Below are 23,744 nucleotides of genomic sequence, written 5' to 3' on the forward strand. Positions count from 1 at the left end.
TAGTGCGAGAAGTGTGAGATATAGATCTGGACCATTCAATATGTTAATCAATGGTTTATAATTGAAGCGGCATACTTGTAATAAATATAAAAAATAAAGTCCATAATTTTTAATAAAAAAGGGTAATTTGGTGAATTAGGTGTAGACATTTACCTTTCAAAAAAAGGTGTAGACATTAAACGAGTTTGAACCAAAATTTAAAGCTTTGTCTGAGCTCACCACCCTATTATATATATATATATATATATATATATATATATATATATATATATATATATAGGGGACGGTTCAGTGAAGAAGTCATCTTAGTGCGAGAAGTGTGAGAAATAGATCTGGACCATTCAATATGTTAATCAATGGTTTATAATTGAAGTGGCATACTTGTAAAAACTATAAAAGATAAAGTCCATAATTATTAATAAGAAAGAGTAATTTGGTGAATTAGGTGTAGACATTTACCTTTCAAAAAAAAGGTGTAGACATTTAATGTTAATGCATATAATTAATGATCCCCTTCCATTTTTACTCCCAATAACTTTCTCTTAATATAGATCGTTACATTAATATATTTTTCATAAATTTGTTTCTTAGTGTTAGTTTTCTGAACTTTTCAGTTTACATTCCAATTTGTTTGGATTTTATTTTTATTTTGTTTGTTGATTAATTCTATTCCATGCTAATTTTGTTTTGTTATATTTTATAAATGAAAATATTCGATTTGTTCATATGTTGGTTTATAACATATACATGGTACTTGAAAACATACCCAAAAAAAAAAAAAAAAAAAAAAAACAAAACATACACATGCTAGCATTGTGTGATAAGAGAGAACAACACCTAAAAACATACTAAAAAATATATATGTGTAGAAGGTTTTGTTCAGTGTAGGTGTTATATAATAGATGTAAAACGTTATATTAGAAGTAAAGTATTAGGTATGCATATGAACGAATTATACTGTGTAGGAATAACATTACTGTGTAAGGGTTGTTCGAATAAATATGAAGGAAAGTTATGTAGGCTGTATATGAATTTTTGAATATGTATATATATATATATATATATATATATATATATATATATATATGATTAGAGGATATGCATGGGTTATTAATATTGTGTTGGATTTGTTTAAATAAAGTTTGTTGCATATTATTGGGGTATTGAAAAATATGTGTATGGATTCTGTTTTCTGTGTAGGTTGGGTTATAGTGTAGAAGTTTGTGTGGACTATATGATCTTATATGTACTTTTTTAGGATGTGTATGGTTTTTTTTTGTTATTGTGTAGGATTGGTGTGCGTTATTCGATAAAATATTTATTTAAGTTATGTTATTGTGTAAGGGAATTATGATAAGAATGATTTAACGTGTTGTGTAGTGTGCAAATTTTTATTTGTTTGTTGTGTGTGCGAATATGTATAAAAAAAATTTAAATAAAAGTTTCACACAAATCGGGTTTTAAAAATGGTTTTCACCAACAACCAAATCACACACGAAAGACAAGTGTACCTATCGTTTGTAGCAAAGTATCGGTAAGAACCGAGTGTCAATCCATGGACACGGCGAACTTTTGATAATAAATCTTTGTAATTAATTTAACCGAACAATCAAATTGATTTTTCAAATTACTAAACTAACATATAACAGTAACAAAGCAAATAAAATACAACTAACAATCAATCCAAACAAAGCTACTTAGACTATGCATCCACTTAAACTTAGTGATAAAATGACAATGATTATGGCAAACATCATGAATTAAGCATTAATATCAAATTTCAATCAAAGGCAACCTAATACTAACAACAACATCATGATGGGTGTTTTTTAAAATAATAACCATAGATTAGTAAGTTTGTCAAAACTACCTAATCTCATAATCAAAGGAAAGCTAGCATGAAAATAACAAACTAACCATCTAAAATAATGTAAAGTAGACAAGTCCAATAACACTAATTAAACACATGAATCTTTTAAGTAGCAAAATATAAACTAAAGATTATGGCCTTAATCTCTAGCAACATCAACCAACTCAAAGAATCATGTTATCACCATACAATTTTCAATATCAAGTGATAGGTTTCATGCTTGTTAAAATTCATAACCAAGTTAATTTTCATTAGTCATTCCTAACTTAATGATATAAACAAAGTATGCATAAACAAACTAAGTTCATAAACAAATACTCAACACATAGTTTTCCAACATGTTATGGTTAAGCATCTATCAAACAAACAAGATTAGGAATTAAAACAAGCATTCAACCATTAAACTTTACTCAAGAACATGTCATAAAATTGAAGAACACCAACTTGCCAAAATCATGCATAGATAAAATATCACATAAGTAGAAGTTTCAACATAATCTAAGTAACAAAAGTATTAGCCCATAAGGCTTGATACAACAAGCAAAATCAAAGTAGTCTTACGAAGCATTGTTAAGAACAAGAAATTACAAACTAAGATGAATGATGAATGGTACTTGCAAGGATGATCACACAAGATGGAAGCCTTGAATTCTCTCTAGCAAACACACAATAATTTTCCAGCAAGTTAAGAGAATTCCCCTAAGGCTCCACCCCATAAATGAAGAAAACTGAAGGCTTATAAGCTGTCTGGTCACTTGGCACGGTCGTGCCAAAAAGTGCACGGTCATGCCCAGAATAGTAAGTCAATATTTTGCTTTCTCCCGACCAATTTTGCAGTTTTCTCTGATTTGGCACGGTCATGCTAAAAAGTGGCACGGTCGTGCGGCTAGGCACTGGCTCCGGCACTGGCATGCACTGTCTTGCGGCTCGGATGGCATGGTCATGCCAAAAGTGGCATGGTTGTGCAGGGTCAAAAGTGGTATGCACTATCTTGCACTGGCATGCAAACTGGGTTGGCATGGTCATGCCAAAATCCGCATGGTCATGCAAGGTCGGCAGATTTGTGGGATTTGTCATGGAAACGCCCTCTTTTCGTCATATCTTTATCGGGCGGGCGCTCGGACCTACAAATTCACAAGTAACATAAATAAGTACCAAATATAATGAATTTGCATGGAGTTCAACAAAAATATGAGGATAATTCGATACAATAAGATGTACACTTTGTGTTACATCAGTAGGATTGGTGTGCGTTATTCAATAAAAATATTTCTTTAAGTTATGTTATTGTGTAGAGGAATTATGATAAGAATGATTTAACGTGTTGTGTAGTGTGCAAGTTTTTATTTGTTTGTTGTGTAGGATGTCAAATAGTCTCTTTATATACATAATACATGTATATATATGAAAATAATCCTGTGTAGTATGTGATAATTGTTATGTAGGGTAACTTTATTGTGTAGGATATAGTGTATATTTGTTGTGTAGGATTATCCATCGTAGTGAACGTAATTAACATACTTTTTGTGTATGAGTAAATGCTACTATGTAAAAGAATAAAAGGTCATTTTCATTGGTGTATTTTTTTTTTGAAGTAAACTTAATCATTTAAGAAAACAATTACGACTTTTATGTAATTTGTTTTATGTGGGGTTTTTTATTTATATTTTGATAAAAAAAAATTAGCTACGTTCAAAATCTATTTGACTTACCTACATTTTTTGTTGTTTGCTACTATTTAAAGCTACATTTTTATTTATATGTAATTAAAATTATTAGTTGTCTGTAGTTTTTGGATGAATAATCGTGAGTTGTTGTCTTTTTTTCTTTTCTTTTTATGAAAACAAATTTTGATAAAACATATTCATATTCAGGTTATGTGATAGAAATAAGAAAGATAAATCCAAAAGAAAGATCTTTCGAAATTTGATAATCTATTGATGAAAATTTTTTTTGAATAAGAGGTCAACTGAAAAACAATAAAAAAACCTGATTTATAACATTCAATTAGTTAGTATAACTTTCCAAATATAAAACTAAAATATTTGACTAACATGTCCTCCTTATTAAATTAATTATAAAACTAAAACAAAAATTATGATTGGTTGGATTGATTTCTCACATTTCTCTCATTAAAATCATTTATCATATGAACTTAAGCCTATATATAGAGAGAGAGGATCAAGAGAAAACTCACCTTTAGAGAGAAAACTTAAAAACTCCTAAAAAATTATTTTTAATTAAAAATAAAAAAATATTTTCAAAATTCTGTTTTCGCCATTATTCTTATATTTTCTTATATTTCACTCGAAAAAAATAAAAAAAAAAACCTGCTGTGATGCACATACGTATTACTGTGCGATACCATTGTATTACACATGCGTATTACTATGTATTTTTGAGTTTAATAGTGTTTTATTGCTTATATTTAATATTTGTGTATTGTATATGTGTAGTAGTGTTGTATTATATGGAAAAAAATAATAAAATAAAAGTCGATGTGGTGCATATGTGCGTTAATGTTGTATTACACATACGCACTAATGTGTATTCGATGTGTGTATTAGTCTTATATTATATATATACAATAGTGTGTATCAAATATGTACAATAGTGTTGTATTCTATGCAATACAAACACTTTTGCATATATGCAATGCACACTATTACACATGCGCACTATACCGATGATGTTACCGACAAGTTTTTTTTTTTTGAACCAATAACAACATATAAGAATAATGGAAAAAAAAATTTCAAATTTTTTTTTTTAAAAGTTAAAAATAGTTTTTTATGAGTTTTTAAGTTTTGTTTTCACTAGATCCCACCCCTCTATATATATATATATATATATATATATAAACGGGACCGAACTCTAAATATTAAGGGTTGTGGTTTAATACACCCTAAAGATAAATTTTCATTGTCTTTTTTTCCTTTAAGGTGTATGAAAACCATAACCCGTCTATTTTTCAAATGTATAAATGTACTTGTATATAAATTTAAAATACTGTTTTTGTTTTGTCCAACTGTACGGGTGTACGTGGTTTGCCATAATTAACCTGGTGAAGTGGGGTTCACCGTTGTCTTGCTTCAACAAGATGAAACCTGTGAAAATAAGTCACATGTGATTGTGATAAATAAATAAATGTTTAAATGGTGTCCTTTCAAGTAATAATGACCTGAAACTTTTGTATGTGTTTCATGTGTCATCACCCATGATGGATTGATGGCTAGGGTACCTTATGTTTTTTCTCATTTAAGAGCAAACTTTTAATTGGTATTCTGAAAAACTTTATGGTAATTAATATAGAGAAAATTTAAAAAAATGCTTCATGATATCACTTAAATATAGTTATAAAGTTAACAAATGAGAGTCATGAGACATTTTTTGAGTTTCCATGCTTATTTTTTCAGAGACAAATTATTTGATTTATGTAATTTCTACGTATATATGTGCAATGTACTCTTAAGGAGTAAGAAAACTTAAAATCCTAATAAATGTACAAGTCGTGAGAACGTAGCGTGTATTCAAGGGTGAGGGGCAATTCGTTTTGACTATCTATGTCACTTCTTGTAACAAATGCACGTAAATGGACATGACAAGTAAAAACAATGAAGAAACATATGGAAAGATCTGTGTGACGTTGTTTTCATTGGGTGACCAAGTACCGCATGTGTTAACTAGTTAGTTGATAAAAATAAAAGAAATATAGATTCAAGACAAGATCGACATACTGAACTTAATTTGTTATAACATACTACATAGTGAACTTTGTTATGACCTTTAGGTGAACATACTATCGTCAACAATTTGAACGTCGTAGGAAATCCTCTATGCGTACACATGCACACAGTGGCGAAGCATACTTAGGGCCAAATTATACCTCAAACAAGAGATACCTGAAAGAAGAGGAGAAGCATAAGAATCACAAAATTCATTTTAATACATACAAACAATAACTACTAAACCTTATTTATTATTATTTTTTTTTCTATGACAAAGTCAGAACCCAGGACCTCTCGTTAGGAAATAAACACTTCTACCACATGAGCTAAGTTAACCTATTTTTTTAAACAGACATTTAGATCACTAATGCATCATTAGCCCGCTTGATCATCTCCATTCTTCGAGTGTTGAATCGTGGAATAATATGTTGACACGTGTCCGAAGGGATGCTCGTACATCAAACCATCACATTAGTCCCGACTTAACCTCCCCCCCCCCCCCTCCCTTTTTTTGTTATAGGTGGGACTTGAACTCAAGACCTCCCTATTAAATGAAGTTTTCCGGTGGGCTAAGTTAACTACTAAATATGGATGAGCAAGCGTTACTGGGTATGGGTATTGAATCAGGTTTCAAGATCAGTATGGCACTAGGTACCCGTACCGTACCAAGTATTTTCGGTATTAGTACCAGCACCCATATTTAGGGATTTTCGGTGTTGATAACTGTACTCAAGACTCCTACTATACTATATTCATATTTGTAAAAAAAGATTTTGTAAACAATTTGTTGTAAAAAAAATCGAGTTTTCCTTGTTGTGTAGATTAGGGTTACCAGTGTAGAGTAGGTCCAGAGTCCTTCAGTTCTGACTCCCTTTAATTAGTGTGCCGTTGATACTAAGATTCAATTCACATCCTCAGTACTCACCACCTTGGGCATTATAATATATTTATGTTCACATGCATGGGACTACTATTTCTGACGATGCAAACATCTATTCATTTCTAAGTGTCATATCTATTGACATGCTAGACGTTTTTTATATTTCGTGCATAATATTTGTAGGGTTTTGTTCACTTCTGAACCAATATTATGTTAAAAATTGCGACAATTGCAGGCACGCAGACATGGCGTTTTAATGCAAAGGGAGACCTAAAAACAATGGTTTATTTATCTTCCTTGTCTTTAGTTTTATCTTCTTTTGGATCTTTTTGTAAAGGTGTAAAATACATGTGAATATTGCATATAGGCAAAAATACTATAAATGCCGTAGTTTTAACTTTGAAATAAATCTTAAAGCATAATCAGTTCTCGAAGTTCTTAGTTATTAGGTTGGAAATGAAGCATGAGCGCATACATTAAACGCAAGTACATACTAACAGGTTAAAACATAAGCCACTAATCTTAGAAACTATTTTATTCACGGGTGAATAAACGAATTCACCAATGCATACACTGACACACAACATTGTCAAAAATAGTGCATTCATCAATGAATACAAACAACCAATATTACCGAGTACAATATATAGTTTCTAATGATAATGCACGTAAGAATCAATTTGTGTTGTGTGGATTTAACATTTTTAATGGGATATTAAGTTTAATAGTAATAATAATGAAAAGTAAAAAAAATGAACAGCAGTGATAAACAAGTTAAACAAAATATTTCTAGCCGAGATAGAAAGTAGTTTTGTATCTAACTCGCCAGTCGCTACCAAACCAAATCGATTCTTGGCCAAATTCGACTTGTTTTTCTTTCACTTTTAGTAGTTTTGTATGTTTACTCCTATAAAAATCTAAAGTAACAACTTAACAATAGTCTCAAATTACATAACCTTTAATCAGCTCGAGTTCTTATACGAGTGAGCACAAGACAAATCAACTCCTGGCTCGGTTATAGAGATGTGTCTCAAATTAGCATATGACAGTAAACGATTAGCTGCAAACTAATATGTACACTTTAATGATGAAATTAACATGTGAAAACCGAAAAGGAACATAATCCAGCCAAAATATAGTTACAAATTTCAGTGAAAAAAGGTAAGATTTACCCCTACAATTTCACAACTTTTACTGCAATCTAGTGTAGCTTGTCAAACCCTATTTGGGAATCAAAATAGGCACTTTAAATCAGTTGCATATCATGATCAATAACTTACAGATTCCCTGTGTCACACTTGTCCATTTGTGAACCACTTGCAATATCACTTCAGTCTTTATTGGTATCAGAAGTACCCAACCCTTAAAATGTAAATCATAAGTAAAGGTCAATGTTTTTTTGAATAAAACTAAAAAGTATGCAATGATGACTTGTACTCTATGCAGCAAAAGGTGTGTATGATTGGGCCAGCAATAATGATGCCAACACTACAGTTATATTGAAAATATAGCCTATTTTCACAGATTTGCAGATTCTAATTATATAATCAAGAAACAACAAACTCTGCCTAAGAGAAATAGATAAAGAGCTTAACATATTTTTACATTAACTTCAGTAAAGATCTTGGATTAAAAAAGCGAGAAGCGAACGCGAGGCGACCATAGTTTTAAAAGACATTTGATTATTTATAATATACAAGCCACATTATAATATATATTGAACATCTAAAACATCAGCATATATATATCCCAAAATACCAAAAGTAGCAAAAAGAAAGTTATCGAGTACCAAATTACTCGGAAGTGTTTCCACTACACAAAAGTGTTTCAACTTTCTAAAAGTTTATAGGTAAACAAAAAGTCTAGATTAGAAGCTCTCTTTGCTATCAACGTCATCAACGTCAATACCGAATATCTCATCTTCACACACACCATCTGAACCGGGCATCTGAACCGACTTATTCTATTATATCAAAAGGAAAAGGTGTTGCTCCCTCCAATTTCGTGGCCCTACTCCTAGAGTACCACCATCTCGTAAAATACATCATTTGATTGATGAAGATACAGAAGAAGAGGATATCGGTGAACGTGATGATGATGTTGATGATGATGATACTGAAGAGAGTTTCTGATGGTAGACTTTTCGTTTAGCTATAAACTTTTTCAAAGTTGAAACACTTTTTAGTAGCCTTTTTCCGAAAACACTTTTCCGAGTAATTTGGTAGTTAATAACTTGTTTTTATGCTACTTTTGGTATTTTGGGCGAGTAACGCGGTACTTGAAAACGGTTTTATGCTCCTTTTGGTATTTTGGAATATATATGTCGATGTTTTACATGTTTAATATGTATTATAATGTGGTTTGTATATTGCATGTGGTTTGTATTAAATTAAATATGTTTTTTAAATGGTCGCCATGCGTTCAAAAAGCATTCGCTTTTGCGTGGTGCACTTTTCACCTCGGCTTGGGACCCTATCGCTTTTGTTCACCTTGCACTTTTTCAATCCAAGTCTCTAACAGGGCAAATGAGCACACTAAAAGAACACCTAAAAAGAAAACTAAGACACACTAAAAAGATATAACATTTTGAGCCAAGAAATTTGGCATGCACCAAAAAAGAAAATTTTGGCCAGCTACCTAGCCCGTCCGCCCAGGCGCCCATTTTGTAACCTCTATAATTACAAAAGGTATCAAGAATATAGTAAAATGAATAAAATTACCTTGTATTTTTTCCACTTTGATTGTCAAAAACAATTTGCCATCTATTCAAGTGGCGTTGCAGGTTCCAAATTCGTTGGTTTTCTTGCTTCTAACATTTCAACTTCGTATGCACTTGTATTCGGGCCTTTTTTGTTTTCTATTGCAATTTGTTTAAGTTTCTCTAATAGTATGGCGTGTAACTCATACCTGACGATCAAGATAGCAAAAATCTTAATCCATAACAAAAAATACATGTATCTAACTCATGCATTCTGTATATCCATCCAATAATAGAATCTGTTGTATATATGCATACAAGAGTACATAGTCAAAGCAAGGTACTTAATCTAATTGCTATCTATATTTATGCTTTGACTACCATTACAGTTACTCTTTGACTATTGTTACAATGTTTGTTTCCGAAATTCCTCAAGTTGGAGCAAGTAAAACTTGGTAATTGTATATTGTATTTGAATGTCTATGTACAAGATGAATATAGGGATATATAAAGGGATTACAACTGAAACCTACAGACCATCCATATCCCTTGACTCTACATATTCAGATCCCTTATGACTAAACATATTCTGTCTAATATTCCCCCGCAAGCTAAGGCCGGGAAGCGACCTGTAGCTTGGACCGTAATAGAAGAAATCTTTGTGAAGGCAGCGGCTTTGTGAATACATCAGCGATCTGATCATGTGTAGAAACAAACTGAACTGAGAGTTTCCCTTGTGCTACCTTTTCTCGAACAAAATGGAAATCAACTTCCACATGTTTGGTACGTGCATGAAAAACAGGATTCGCCCGATAAGTAAGTAGCACCCAAATTATCACACCACAAAGTGGGGGCCGAGGCAATAGGAACACACAATTCCCGCAAAAGGGTTTCAAGCCAAGTGAGCTCAGCAACCTTATCTGCTAGGGCTTTATATTCGGATTCTGTTGATGACCGAGAGACAGTCTTTTGTTTTCTAGCAGACCAGGACACTAGATTGGAGCCAAGATATATTGCAAATCCCCCAGTGGATCGACGGTCATCTGGACAACCTGCCCAATCAGCATCAGAAAAGGCGCTGAGGGAGTTAAAAGTAGCATCCGTGTAAGCATGCAAGCGAGAACCAGACTTGTGTTGTAACAGAAGACCATAGTCGGCTATGCCCTGAAGGTAACGAAGGATTCGTTTAACTGCAGACCAGTGGTTATCAGTAGGAGAGTGCATAAACTGGCAGACTTTGTTGACTGCAAATGTGATATCCGGGCGTGAAAGAGTCACATATTGAAGTGCCCCAACTACTGCCGGTATTTAACCGGATTATCAAATGGTGGACTATCACCAAGAGCCAAGTTAACGGTGGTTGTGATGGGAGAGGGCACAGGTTTGGCATTAGATAGGCCCGCTCGATCGAGGAGTTCCATAATGTACTTCTTTTGGGAAAGAAGCATGTCAGCACCTTTGGGGTTGATTTCAATACCCAAAAAATAGGAAAGAGGGCCCACATCTTGAACAGCAAAAGACTTGCTAAGGCTGTGCACAACATTATCAATGGCTGTAGTGTTGTTACCTGTTAGAATAATGTCATCAACATACACCAGCATATATAAGAGGGTGCCTCGTGCCGAGTAAATAAAAAGAGATGGGTCAGTTTTGGACCCTTTAAAACCGAGGGCATGTAAAGCCGTGGAGAGGCGATGAAACCAAGCTCTCGGGGCCTGTTTGAGCCCGTAAAAAGATTTATGAAGTAGGCATACATGATCTGGTTTGTGTGGATCAACAAAACCAGGTGGTTGCTGAAAGTAAACCTTTTCTTTGAGATCACCATGAAGAAACGCATTTTGCACATCTAACTGTCGGAGTGGCCATCGTCTGGTGACAGCGAGTGAAAGAACGACACGTATAGTTGTGGATTTCACAACTGGACTAAAGGTCTCGTGATAATCAATACCCGGTTGTTGGTGAAACCCCTTGGCAACAAGACGTGCTCTGATACCAAATAAAACTTGGTAATTGTATATTGTATTTGAATGTCTATGTACAAGATGAATATAGAGATATATAAAGGGATTACAACTGAAACCTACAGACCATCCATATCCCTTGACTCTACATATTCAGATCCCTTATGACTAAACATATTCTGTCCAATAGAGCAAAAATATTTCCAACACTCCTTAAGTTGGAACAAAAATGTTTTTAAGATCAAATATGAAGTCTTTGTAGGGTTGTTCAGATAGCTCACTCAAAATAAACGAGCCGATTTGAGCTGGGTCATTTATACTTCAAGCAGAGGTGAGCTCACTCACCTGACTATCTCAAGTGCCCAACTTTATAAGAAGAAAAACTCACTTTTTTGTAATTACATATATCATATGTGCTAGAAACACGAAACTTTAAAAATTAGACGAGTGCTTATTTTGACGGCCCTAGCTTAATGACCCCTTGCATGATAAGAATGTATTCTTCACACTATTTGTCTAGTGTGTAAGTGAGCATCTTGTTGCTAAAAGCAAGCTTGTCTTATGTGGAGGTAACAAAATAGGCAGATAAAAAAAAAGGTAATTATGTATTGAGTCTAAACTTGATGGATCGTATTAAACTGGCCAATTTTCTCCCTCCCAAATTCATGATTTTCTTTAATATAAATTTAGTGTCAAAATATGTCGATTTTTTAATTTTTTAATACAAACTTGTGTCAAAAGATGTGTAATTCTTGTAGGAGTTCGAACGAGTTGAGTTGGGTTGTGTTAACCCAACACAACCACCCCCTCATATATCATTTCATTACGTGAGTGAAAGTAGATTGTAAAGATTTGCATGAAATTGCAATAAACAAGATGTTAGTGGAGCTCCACTTGACTTGGATACCATATTCATAAGAGACCTAGAGACTCCAAGAGTCCTCGCCCAAACCCACTCTTTCAGAGACCATGCAATGTTGACTCACGAGAACAAAAAACTCCACCAACATACTCGTAGACCTAATAGATACGGATGTCGGCATCCCCGTCGTAGGCTTAGTCCCCATTGAGAACTCCCCGTCTTACACATCTCCTAGATACCAAGTTTCATAACTCAAACAGGGGTCCCAAAACTCGCATACATCAAATGTCTATAGTTTCGGTGTCCTCTTGCTCGAGATGCTAACAAGAAAATGTCTGAAAGATGGAGACAAAGGTAAAGATTTCCCACTCTGAGTGGACACGAATCTCAAGAACCCATTGTTTAGAACAATTCATTGGCCTTGATCTTTTGATTACCGTAGACACCCACCCTAGGATATCATTATCTACCCCTCGTTGTTTTATGGTTAGTGCCTCGAGATGGAGGACACGAAAGCTATATAGCTCTGATTCTCGTAAGTGATAGGACATGTGCTGGAGTTGTAAAGCTTAGAATCAATGACAATCTAACTTTTTATAATAAATTTAGATGGGTGTATGCATGAAAAACACACTTCAAAGTTTGAAGACATCTAGCTCATTTCCTTCGTAATTTTCTCATTTTACCAGTTTGACCTTTTAGAAACGAAACACGACCCAAACTGACAACCTCCTTGTCTCCTCACTAAGCAGGCCTATGCTCTCATGTTCTTTTCAAATGACACCATATAAATGAAACGGTATATAATATCCTAAAAATATTAGCATACCTAGGAGGTCAAGTGATCCTTTAATGATTAGCCCTTAAGCAAGAACTAAGATCATTTAAATATAGAATGTATAACTATCCTCAAATTATGTAAACATGTGAGAATCAAAATGGAAATATTAAACAGCTAACTGAATGAAGTTTAAGTTTTGATAATCATTCACGCTTATTTATTATACGAGTTAAACAATGTAAAACTGATCTAGATGAACAAAGATCAACAGATATTATAAGCATGAAAGAAGGATAGATCTTACTTTGCAACATGATTCTTCACAAGGGTAAAATAAATCCTCCAAAATTGCCTTTCTTTCAAGTATCGTGGACATAACCTAAACCTAAGTTGTGATAATTCCTGTAAAATCAAAAGCACTTTATATATTTACTACATTCATCAAAAAAACTAAATTTTCAATTGATCTTATAAACTCATAGAGAGGATCCAATCCAGAATCCATCAATAAAAGCTTTAACCTTAATCTGTTACTTATAAAAGACATAACCGCCGTTGACTGTTTCTTAAGCTAAAATGGAGAAGAAACTTATGCATATTGTATTCTAGTTAGTTATTATTAAATCACTAAAACAACCATTTTCAAATGCATAAGGTCACTACTCACTAAGGTGTAAACGAGTCGAGCCCAAGCTCAAGCTTGGGCTCGGCTCGTTTGTTATTAATTAATTAATTTCCATACGTTTTTAATTATTTTTTATATTATGAGAAAAACCTTAAACGAGCCTAAGCTTGGCTTGAGCTCATGTAGTCCCTTAAACGAGCCAAAAGCTCGGCTATGCAGTGTGAAATTAATACAGAAAAGTCCAAAAGATGTCAAACTTTAAAGTATACAAGCCTTGTTAAGGCTCAACAAGCCTAAATGAGTTTCGCATGCAAGGCTCGGACTAGATAAAATGGTGAAGAAACTTATGCATATTGTCTTCTTGTTAGTTATTATTATTTAATCACTAAAACAGTCACTTTCTCTAATAACCTAGGGATGTTCACTGTCCGGGGCAGTCGGATTATACGACTACTTTGGACCTAACCGATTACTATGGTTTAACAGTTTAAATGTAAACAAATTCAAAAGCATCTGATTCCAATTGCATAAATACACTAAACCAAAACCCTAACTTCAAAAGCATAAAAAGCCCTGACCTTAACTTTTGATAACACAAGTACAGCATGCTTCTCTTGCCATGGAGACAAATCCTTCTGCAAGATCCCAGCCGTTGATTCAGCTCCATCAACGGCTGATTCTTCTTCATCTGAATATGCCTAATTTTAATTCAATTGCATACGATGTGAAAGATATAGTACGAGTTATGTAAACAGTACCTTGGAGATTAAAGTTTCTGAACGTTTCAATTGTGAAGGATTTGAGGAGGTTAATCAACTCGTCTGTGATTCCGTACAGCTGGTGTTCGTTGTTTTGATTGGTTGTGGTAGTTGCCGGTGGTGAAGATCCGGTTTTTATGCGTCGGAACCATGAATGCACATTCATCTTCACCGATGAACTCGTGGTGTTTGCCTTGGTGTAAACTGTAAACTAAGTACGCGACCGAGCGTGTCAGCTTGAAACGGGATAGAATCTGAGCCCGGAATATTTTAAAAAATCAAAACCGAAGACTGGTGTGGGTCGGTATTGGTCTTTTCGGGTTGGGTTGGTTTCCGGTTAGATCAAAGCTCGATAATTTATTTTATGTTAAGTTGTGTTGTATTTTGGTTTTTGATGGGACCGGACTGAAGCCGAATTTACGCCAAAGTTAAGACCAAGAGTTGAGTTGGTTATGTTTAAACCGTTTGTGGTCGGTCTCAAGCCAGATCTAGTCGGTCCAACTCAAATCATGGCTAAGCACCAAATGTGCTAGCTAAGTTTATAAGAAAATTGTTACAAATAAGTGCATGTATACTATGTTTCGTTGTTACGGCATATTTTTCTGTAATTTGTTTTGGCAAATCTTGAAAAATGAAGACTCGTAAGCATTTTTCTTACATGTATGGTGAAGTATGGTACTAAAACAACTAGAATTGGGGTTGGATGGAACTCGATAGCCCCGAAATATAAAGAATTCGGGTCTTACTAGATCCACTCACGAGCCTTACCTACATGGTTGAAGATATAGAGTGCAACTCAAGTGACCACCAATCATGTTAAAGTAAAACCTAGTGGGGACTATCCTTATTTTAAGTATTTAACAATGTCATTTGACAATATCTGATACACACACACACACACACACACACACACACTAGTGATATCATACAAGTCAGGTCATTTTCTCTCTCTCCCTCCCTCTTACATTTTTATTTTCGGGGATCGTATAGATACTAATTCTCGTGCAAAAGGGTGTTCAGTGTGAGAAATGGGTTGATCGGCTATTCCAAACTCCAAAGGTGCTCGGAAGTGATTTGTGGAAGTTGATGCTAAGTCAACCCATGTTTCGTCAGGGAACTAGCTTTGGGCCTTTCCTGCGCAGCTTAGGTAGAAGGCGAAGAAGGCCTCCTTGCTGGGGGGGGGGGCGTCCGAACCATCAGTGAGATACCACTCTGGAAGAGCTAGAATTATAACCTTGTGTCGGGACGTACGGTCCATGGGACACTCATGTACATGGATTATTTGGATCTTTGGCTTTTCTATGGAAATCAAATGTCTTTTAATAATCATCCCACATATCTTATGTTATAGATTGAATAATCGATATTTAGGCATTACTTTAGATAGCCGTTTATCGTAAAATAGTGTATTATGTATTATTTGTCTTTTGACCTTTACATTATAACTTGACCATAATAGACATGTCATTTTGATATTGGTATGTTATAGTGGATGGTTGTTATGTGTATCCACACTTTTCACACGTTTATTTCTTATTAAGACGGTCTAAATTCTAAAAGTACATTTGCTTGCTTTGAAAACTGATATACAGGTAGAATTGTTTTAACTCATAAAAATTAATGTTCTGTTACTCGTTAATAAAAAAAAATTTATGACATTGAAGCTAATACGAGTAGTTAACCGAGTAGACATTCTAATAGAAAGCCTAATGTTTGAAGTCACATTATGTACCCCGACCGCCATAAGTACTTTTATTGACGAATTTTAACTATATACTCATATGCTTACTTCCCTTGAATTTTATATTTTTTTGTGAATATGTAAACATGTTTTTGCCGCAATTGTGATCATACAAAGTGGACTATCACAACTGCCCAGTTGGGAAAGCATGGACTATGACAAGACCATCAAAGTCAAAGTTAGCAAATGTAAAATGTACATACAAGAAAGATCCACTCAGAGTTGTATGTTAACTTGTACATAGTCTAGCTCAGATTTAGAGCCATGAATGATGGCTGATTCGGTGTCTTGATAATCAAATTTGGCTGTATTTTCTAAATGGATGTTCCCGAGGGTAAGACTTTGCTAGAAGAAGCTCAAATTGTCTCTTTAATTGGTTTTCTGGTCAGCTGGGGCTGGAACGTAAACAGAAATAACAGTCATGAGAACTGAAAAGTAGCAAACCAGAAAAACATGAAAATGGCATTCAGCTCTTTTACTTATAAATGGGCACGGTTTTGGTTACGGTTAATCTTTATGTTGAGCTTGTTGGAAATCACACAAAGTAATCATTTAAAAAAATTTAACACTTGCAAGTTGCAACATTCTAAATCGTTTAATTATAAGTAAATAGATTGTTACAGTAGTAACAAAGTTTTTGCAATCAAATTATGTGTAGAAAATAGAAAATGTTTGCCAAACTGACCGACATGTTTTGAGTTGCATGAGCAACAACTCGTTTCAACCCGAACCTATTTTGACCTGTTACCCACCTTGTCGGGCCTGACCCTATTTTGACCTGTTACCCTTTGTATTTTAAATGCATATAAAGTGATAGAAAAATTAGACAAACGTGTTAAGGGCCAACCAAACCTGGCCCACCCGTTTTGACATACAAAGATTTACCCATTGTTACCCAACCCAGCTAACCTACCCATTTCTTGTATTCAGATTATCAAATTCAAATAAAGAATCTATTTCTCACCTTCATGATGACTGCCAAGTAGAAACTGCCACCAGGGTCAACATTCCAACCAACCCGTAATTCACAATTTGGTCAACATTTTTTATACTTTCAAACTTCTTAACAATGGCATTCCATATATCCGCATGAGGACAACCTCCACCCTTCACCGCCTGTTTCTCAGGATCTGAACTTGTTATTCTTTGAGCGTCCACATCAGCAGATTGATCTGATGGCACGTCAGATTTGACCTGTATGCTGTCTTTACCTGAGATTACTCTGTAAGCAGAACTTGTGTGGATTGTTTTCATGACTGAACCAAAGAAATTTGTCACGGGTACCTGATTATTAATACAATTAAAAGCCAACTATTAGTTCCTGATTGCAAGTTCCCACTTTTAAGTTACATTATCCATTTAATGATGCATGTACAACAGCCATACCTTCTCCACTTGTTCTTGGTATAGATCTGTTCGATAATATGCAGTTGACAGCAACAAATTTGGATTAAATGAGCTGAAAAGACTGCAAAACAAAAGAAAAGAGAAATAAATAGAGGCTGAGAACCATAAAGAACTTTAATAATTTATATCTTTTAAATTTTTATACCTGCTTAATGAGGCATTGTCATACATATTTAGCCTCTCAAAGAAAGCTAAGGTGTAAAACGTGAATCGATCTACAACTGAGACACCAACCTATATCAAAACAAATTCAACAAGGTTAAGTGTGGCAAATTAAATATATAGAAGCTTTGTTGTATATCAATTAATTCAAATTATAAGGAGTTCAAGTTGTTAACACATTAACATTCAGAATTTGAGATCATACTCACATCAGAATCCAAGTGATGTGAATATGAGTTTTCTCCTTTCATGCTACTTCCAATAGCCAAAACACCTGGGGATTGGAGCTGAAAAAGAAGAAACAATCCACACTGTGATTAATATTCAGATAAATACGAATTGGGCTTGTAATATAAGAAATGTGACATGCTTATTTAGTAACAGTTTGAAGAACTTCCAGCATTTTAAACATATATGTAGCATCTTTAATATTAGGTTTAATGTATACATTTGCTACACAAGTACTCAAAAGTATTCACTAAGGCCACCCAAGTAAAAGTGCACAAAGCTTGGGCCTGACCGGGCCAAAAGAAGCTTATGGCTTAATAGTGTAAAAACACAGCCACACATGTATAATAAGATCAATTTTAATTAGGTAAAACAACACAAAGTTGTCAAAAAAAATGACCTCAAATAAATGTTATAAATAATACACTAGACATTATGAAAAATATTTTAATGGCACAATAGAATTTAACTAAAAATAAACAACTAGCAACGTTAAAAGTGGTGTTCAACAACAAAGTGGTTTTCATCGTACAAAAAGCTGTTTTGTATAGAAAAACTAATTTATAAAAATTATCATGTTCAATATTTAAGATTTTCTTTCTCTTTCATTTCAGTTACATAAATCTTTTATAAGAATCATCATCATCATCATCGTACTCAGTATATCCCACCAATAGCAAAGCTATGATAGGGTTTGAGGAGGGTAAGATGTAGACAGCCTTACCTCGTAGGAATAGAGAGGCTGCTTCCGGTGAGACCCCCGGCTCGATAGTAGTTTTGCATCCAGCCTTGGACATAAGGCACATAACACTCAACCATCGGCACACCGGCCGATTGATAAATGTACCCTTGTCTTTCGGCTATCAACGCCACCACATGATGCCTAATTAACCTTCCGTCACTTTTAACGTTATTTTCACGAGATTAGTAAAATAACGTCAAAATTAGTGCAATTTCACTTTTGCCCACCCGAGGATTCACACATATATACATTATATGCACGCATCGCAAACAGGGCGAATAAATCTTTTATAAGAATCATCAAATTATAATAAAAAATTAATTGATAAAAAGGTCCAGCCTTTTTAAAAAATGAGAATCCTAGACTTTTGATTGGGCTTAGCCCAGGCCAGACCAGGTTTTGAAGGAAAATTATGGGCCTGTTTAGTACTTTCAGGCCTTACCGGGCTTTTGTGAACCAGGCTTGGGCTTTAGCCTGTTTGTGCACCTCTACTCCATAGTATCAATGTTTGTGCACCTCTACTCCCTAGTATCAATTTAGTTTCATTCATATTGATTCTAGCTAGAAAGTTGTATAATGACAAAAATCCCCTAAGAGATTTTGTGACATCAGTTTAAAATGAAAAATATGCACGTGAATCTACTCGAATATGTATCAGTAATCCATCTAGAGTTGAATCTTTTGATTGAACACAGTAACATTTGTGTCTTTCTTACAACTCTAGATGTGATAAGTTTCTAATTTAAGGGCATTTTGTCATCTTACAGTTTTCCGGCAAGTTTTTGTTTTTGCAAATATAAGCATAAACAAAACCATATTGATACTTGGTTGGCCTCTAAAACTGTTCTAAATTTGTATAGTAAACTGAGTGGCCTATGTATGCGTTATCCATAAATATTAATATACATACCGGTATCACTCAAGTGCTGAATATAGGAAAAAGAAGTCAATAAATTCAACAACCAAGTATGATGTTTTAATGTTACATGCTGGAGCTTTTAGTACTTTCTATAAAATAATTCTACTGTTGGTGGATGTTGATATTATGAAGCTAAACCCAATAGGCCTATAAGAAAAGACTCATACCTGTGAAAAAAGTGTTGCAGCTTGACAAGTATCTACCATAATCAACAGTTCCTTGAACCTAAACATGAAACAAAAACTCATAAAGAAAGTAATGATATGACACTCAAATGGGTACATCATAACTGTATAATGGCATGGACACAATACTGCTTGATAGTAGCTTAGAAGCACGTCCAAACATAAATTTCTATAGCCTACCATGGTTAATTATCTGAGTTTATATATTCAATATCAAATATTGATTTCCGAAACTCACACACAAACACCAGGTATCTCACCTACGCTTTTCTTTCATCTGTTTGACTGCATCAGCCAAATCATGACTCTGAAGTTCTTCTGAGTCCTGAAATTTCAAAAACCCATCTCCACCATGTCCTGTCATGTATAGCAGTATGTGGCTTCCTTCATCACTCAAGAGACGTTTGGATCTTGGTACAGCATTTTCATGGCGGCCCGTTAAAACCCGCAAAAAGTTTTCAACAGTCACTTCATAACCTCTATAGTCTACCTGGTGTGACAGTGTGCTAAAATCAGCATATCTTCTTCTAGAGGTGGCAACAGGTGGGCCAGAAGGGTTGGTAATGGGTCAAAACGGGTAATTTTTTGTACCAGTCGAATTGTAGGGTTGGACCAAAACATTTGTCAAGATATTCTTGTATTTTTTAAAACAATGAGCATGTTGGTTATGATTACAAAATCAAATTCCTGCAATAATAATCTAAATTTGAATGAATAATTTAGAAGGTGTTATGTATTAAATGCTGGCCTGTTGATTAAAAAACCCTATAATTCACACAAAAGTCCTTAAAGCATTATTTTTTAATGATTAAGTCATGGAATTTTAGAAGTAGAGATAACCCTATTTATAACCTTTATGGACTTAACCATGTAAATAAAGACCTTTATATGATTTTTTAGAATTTTGAAGAATTTAATGATGCAAAAAAACTATGCCTTATTTGGGAAAAAAAAACACAGGGATTGTACAGTCAAGTTTTAAAAGTTAAGGTTCAGTTATGCAAAATTAAAGTTCATCAACTTATGTAAAATTTACATAAATTCAGGGACTTTTGACTCATTTATTTCACATGTTTTCTTTATAGCTATATTTTTATTTTCCCCTTTTGACCCACTATAGATACAGCAAAACAAAATCAACCCATTGATAACTAATGAGTTAAAATTGCCACCTCTACTTTAATGTAGAAAACAAAGTTCACCTCTGAACTATGCTAAGCAAAAAAATATACAAGCTGTTAATTTAAGTTGATGCAAAACTCACCTCGACATTATCTCCATACAAATTAAGCCTATGGTTTTCATTATTAAAGACTTGTGCAGGGTATTTGTTGCGAGCATTACAAGCCATGTCATCAGCTAACATAAGAATGATCCTCTCATCAGGTATTCCTAGTCGTTTCACAGTCCTAAATGAGTAGATGAAAAAATAGAAAAAATCCAACACAGGAAAAAGCATTTAAATATCACTAACATAGAAGACTCGATAGACCGTGAACAATGTCTTCAACATATAAATAAGACTGTAAAGGAACAACACGTACCTATACAAGGATAAAGTGTTTGCCATATGTCGATAATTGAACCTAAAGAATAATAACATTCTGTTAGAGCAAGAAGGTGAAGAGTCTAAAATCACATTGCACATGCCACATGATTTACTTATTAACTGAGAACAACTCCACCAAAATCAAGAACTAAGCTTATTTCCATATATGATGTACTAGAAATAATGTACATAAAAAAGACACAAAGACAAAAATACATGAAAAGGATCTAAATGTTAGTTTTGCCACGTGATTTAGCCCTTGTATTCATATGCACTTTATCCTTCACTACGTTAGAAATTAGAAGTCAATATAAGTTCATAATAGTTTCTTCACCTTATTACTTGAATTTGTAACTTGTAAGTGACACTAGGATCAAAATAGGTGATATCAGTTATTTGTCACTATAATCAACGGAAATAGAGCAAGTTCTCGATCCAAATTTGAAGAGGAACCTTCCATTTAATCTTACTTTCAAACACAAGTATAACGTTGCAGCGTGTATTCATTGTTCAACTGCTCCATTGTGTCATCACAAACCCTGTAGTTAACTCTGAGCTCACAAACATAATCTAATGCCAGCTGACTTGATACATAATCATAAAACCACATCCACCTAAATTCCACAAAATCTGCTACCATGGAACTCCTAATTATAGTAACACAACTAACAGGCATGGTTGTAAAAATCCCGACTAGTTGCCGAGTAATCTGTAATCGATATTTGGTCAAAACTAGTTGCCGAGTAATCGATATTTGATCAAAACTAAAAATTTTAAATATAAAATTTGGTATATATATGTATATTTTTTTTATAGACGTACAATAATTGTTTATTGGATTACATCGAAACAGAAGGCAAGCAGGCAAATATAAAATGTATATTTGGAAAATTATATATAAATTCCAATCCAATTAATCGCCTAGCGAGTTCTACAACACTGCTTAAAGGTATACTAATGGAGATACAAATCACAAAGCCTTGCACAGTCACATACACGTCTAATACAAACTCGAAACCCTAGCCTAACACAAAATGAATGAAACTAAAACTAACCAGAAGCGAGAGGTGCAGACCAGTACGGCCCAGTTGTTGGTGTGCACCGATGAAGAGGAAGCATCAGAGAACTGAACAAGTGAATTTGACAGTGATAACGTGATCAATAATATTGTGGATATGGATCTGCTGAGAAAGCTGTTTATCTTTCGATTCGTCATCTTCTTCAGATCTGGTGAAGTTTTGAAGATGTTTGGTTCGTATCAGAGTTCATCAGCTTCGTGGCGAACTATTTTTTCAGCACTCTGTTTCCTGTGATTTGAAGATTAAACATTCAGTTGTTAAGATCGTAATGAGTTGGGGACTGAATTGTAATATTCTAATAATTTGGGGTTCAATGTAAATAAGGTCATCCTTGAATTTTTCTATACTTTTAGTGAGCTATCAATCTCTTTCGACAAAACATCAAAACTAGTCTTTTATGTTTGCACATTTTTTCAGTAGACGTCCTTTCGTAAAATTAATAGCAGAAAACATACATTATGTTTCAAATCCTTATCATGTTACGTCCTTTGACACTAACCCCGTTAATTTTTTTCGTTAAATCCAGTCATGTGCGCCTCATGTGAGGGCAACTTAGTCATTTAACCTCTTGAGGGGTTATTTCTGTAATTGACTTAAAAATTTGGTCTTTAAATAAATAAATATAAAACTCTTTTTATCCCTAATCTTCATCCCCATTCTCAACTCCTCTGGTGCACCACCGCACCCACTACATCCAACCGCCACCAGAAACACATCGCACCAACTGTATCCCGCCACCATGGTCGGCCACCATCGTCATCTTCATCGATGTAACTGTATTCCATTCTCTTTCTCATTCTCGTTCCCCTCTTCTTCTCCCTCATCGAAGCTTAACCATATCACAATCGAAACCCTAGATCTGTGTTATAACAAACCAAACTCCACCACAAGTGAAACCCTATTTTTAATCGATGGTGGGTGCCGTGGTTGCAGGTGGAGGCGGAGCCGGCGGTGGCTGCAGGTGGAGGCGGAGCCGACGATGGTTGCAAGTGGTGGCGTGCTACGGCAGCTGTGATGGTGTTGCGGGTGGTGACGACAGGAGGTGGTGGTGGATATTACAGAGAGAAGAGAATATAGGATCGGGTGAGTGGTGATGGATGGTAGATGAATGAAAGAGGCTATTATTTCTTTTTGTTAAATTTTTTTTTTTTAATTTTAGTTTTTATTATTAAATATATATAAGAAATTACAAAACTACCATCATGTGCCCGCACATGACTGGATTTAACGAGAAAAAATAACGGGGTTAGTGCGAAATGACCTAACATGATAGGGTTTTTAAGCATAAAGGATATCTTCTGCCATTTCTTTCGCTAAAGGACATCCAATGAAAAAACATGCAAACATAAAGGACTAGTTTTGTTGTTTTGTCATCTCTTTATAATCTATAATAGTTTTTATCCTTCGTATTATAGCATTGTTTTATATTGTATGTTTCTAATATTTATATATATTTTTTATTTTAATTTTATTTATTATAAAGAAACTAATATTTAATAATATATTTAGGTTTGATTATGAAAATGTTTTACAAATAAATGATATGTTATAACCCGGTTTAAAAGCTAT

At 34.2% G+C, this 23,744-nt stretch overlaps 2 protein-coding genes across 2 annotated transcripts; both read right to left on the reverse strand.

Moving 5' to 3' along the window:
• Positions 1 to 7,549: 7,549 nt before the first annotated feature.
• Positions 7,550 to 14,369, reverse strand: LOC143601552 (uncharacterized). Its single transcript, XM_077078939.1, has 5 exons — positions 14,164 to 14,369; positions 13,984 to 14,093; positions 13,085 to 13,182; positions 9,199 to 9,385; positions 7,550 to 7,840 (listed from the first exon to the last, which is right to left on the reverse strand). Exons 1-4 carry the CDS (start codon positions 14,327 to 14,329, stop codon positions 9,241 to 9,243), a joined length of 519 nt encoding a protein of 172 aa, XP_076935054.1. The 5' UTR covers positions 14,330 to 14,369; the 3' UTR covers positions 7,550 to 7,840; positions 9,199 to 9,240.
• Positions 14,370 to 16,046: 1,677 nt separating this feature from the next.
• LOC143601554 (uncharacterized) lies at positions 16,047 to 22,341 on the reverse strand. Its single transcript, XM_077078942.1, has 10 exons — positions 22,152 to 22,341; positions 21,092 to 21,133; positions 20,812 to 20,956; positions 19,808 to 20,037; positions 19,530 to 19,587; positions 17,683 to 17,760; positions 17,457 to 17,545; positions 17,291 to 17,372; positions 16,869 to 17,188; positions 16,047 to 16,293 (listed from the first exon to the last, which is right to left on the reverse strand). The coding sequence occupies exons 1-9, from the start codon at positions 22,310 to 22,312 to the stop codon at positions 16,871 to 16,873; spliced, it is 1,203 nt and encodes a 400-aa protein (XP_076935057.1). The 5' UTR covers positions 22,313 to 22,341; the 3' UTR covers positions 16,047 to 16,293; positions 16,869 to 16,870.
• Between the last annotated feature and the right edge of the window lie 1,403 nt (positions 22,342 to 23,744).

The sequence above is a fragment of the Bidens hawaiensis genome, unplaced genomic scaffold, assembly GCF_021521415.1.
Source record: "Bidens hawaiensis isolate Kalapana, Puna unplaced genomic scaffold, B.hawaiensis_p1.1 tig00056716_1, whole genome shotgun sequence".
Classification (NCBI taxonomy): Eukaryota; Viridiplantae; Streptophyta; class Magnoliopsida; order Asterales; family Asteraceae; genus Bidens; species Bidens hawaiensis.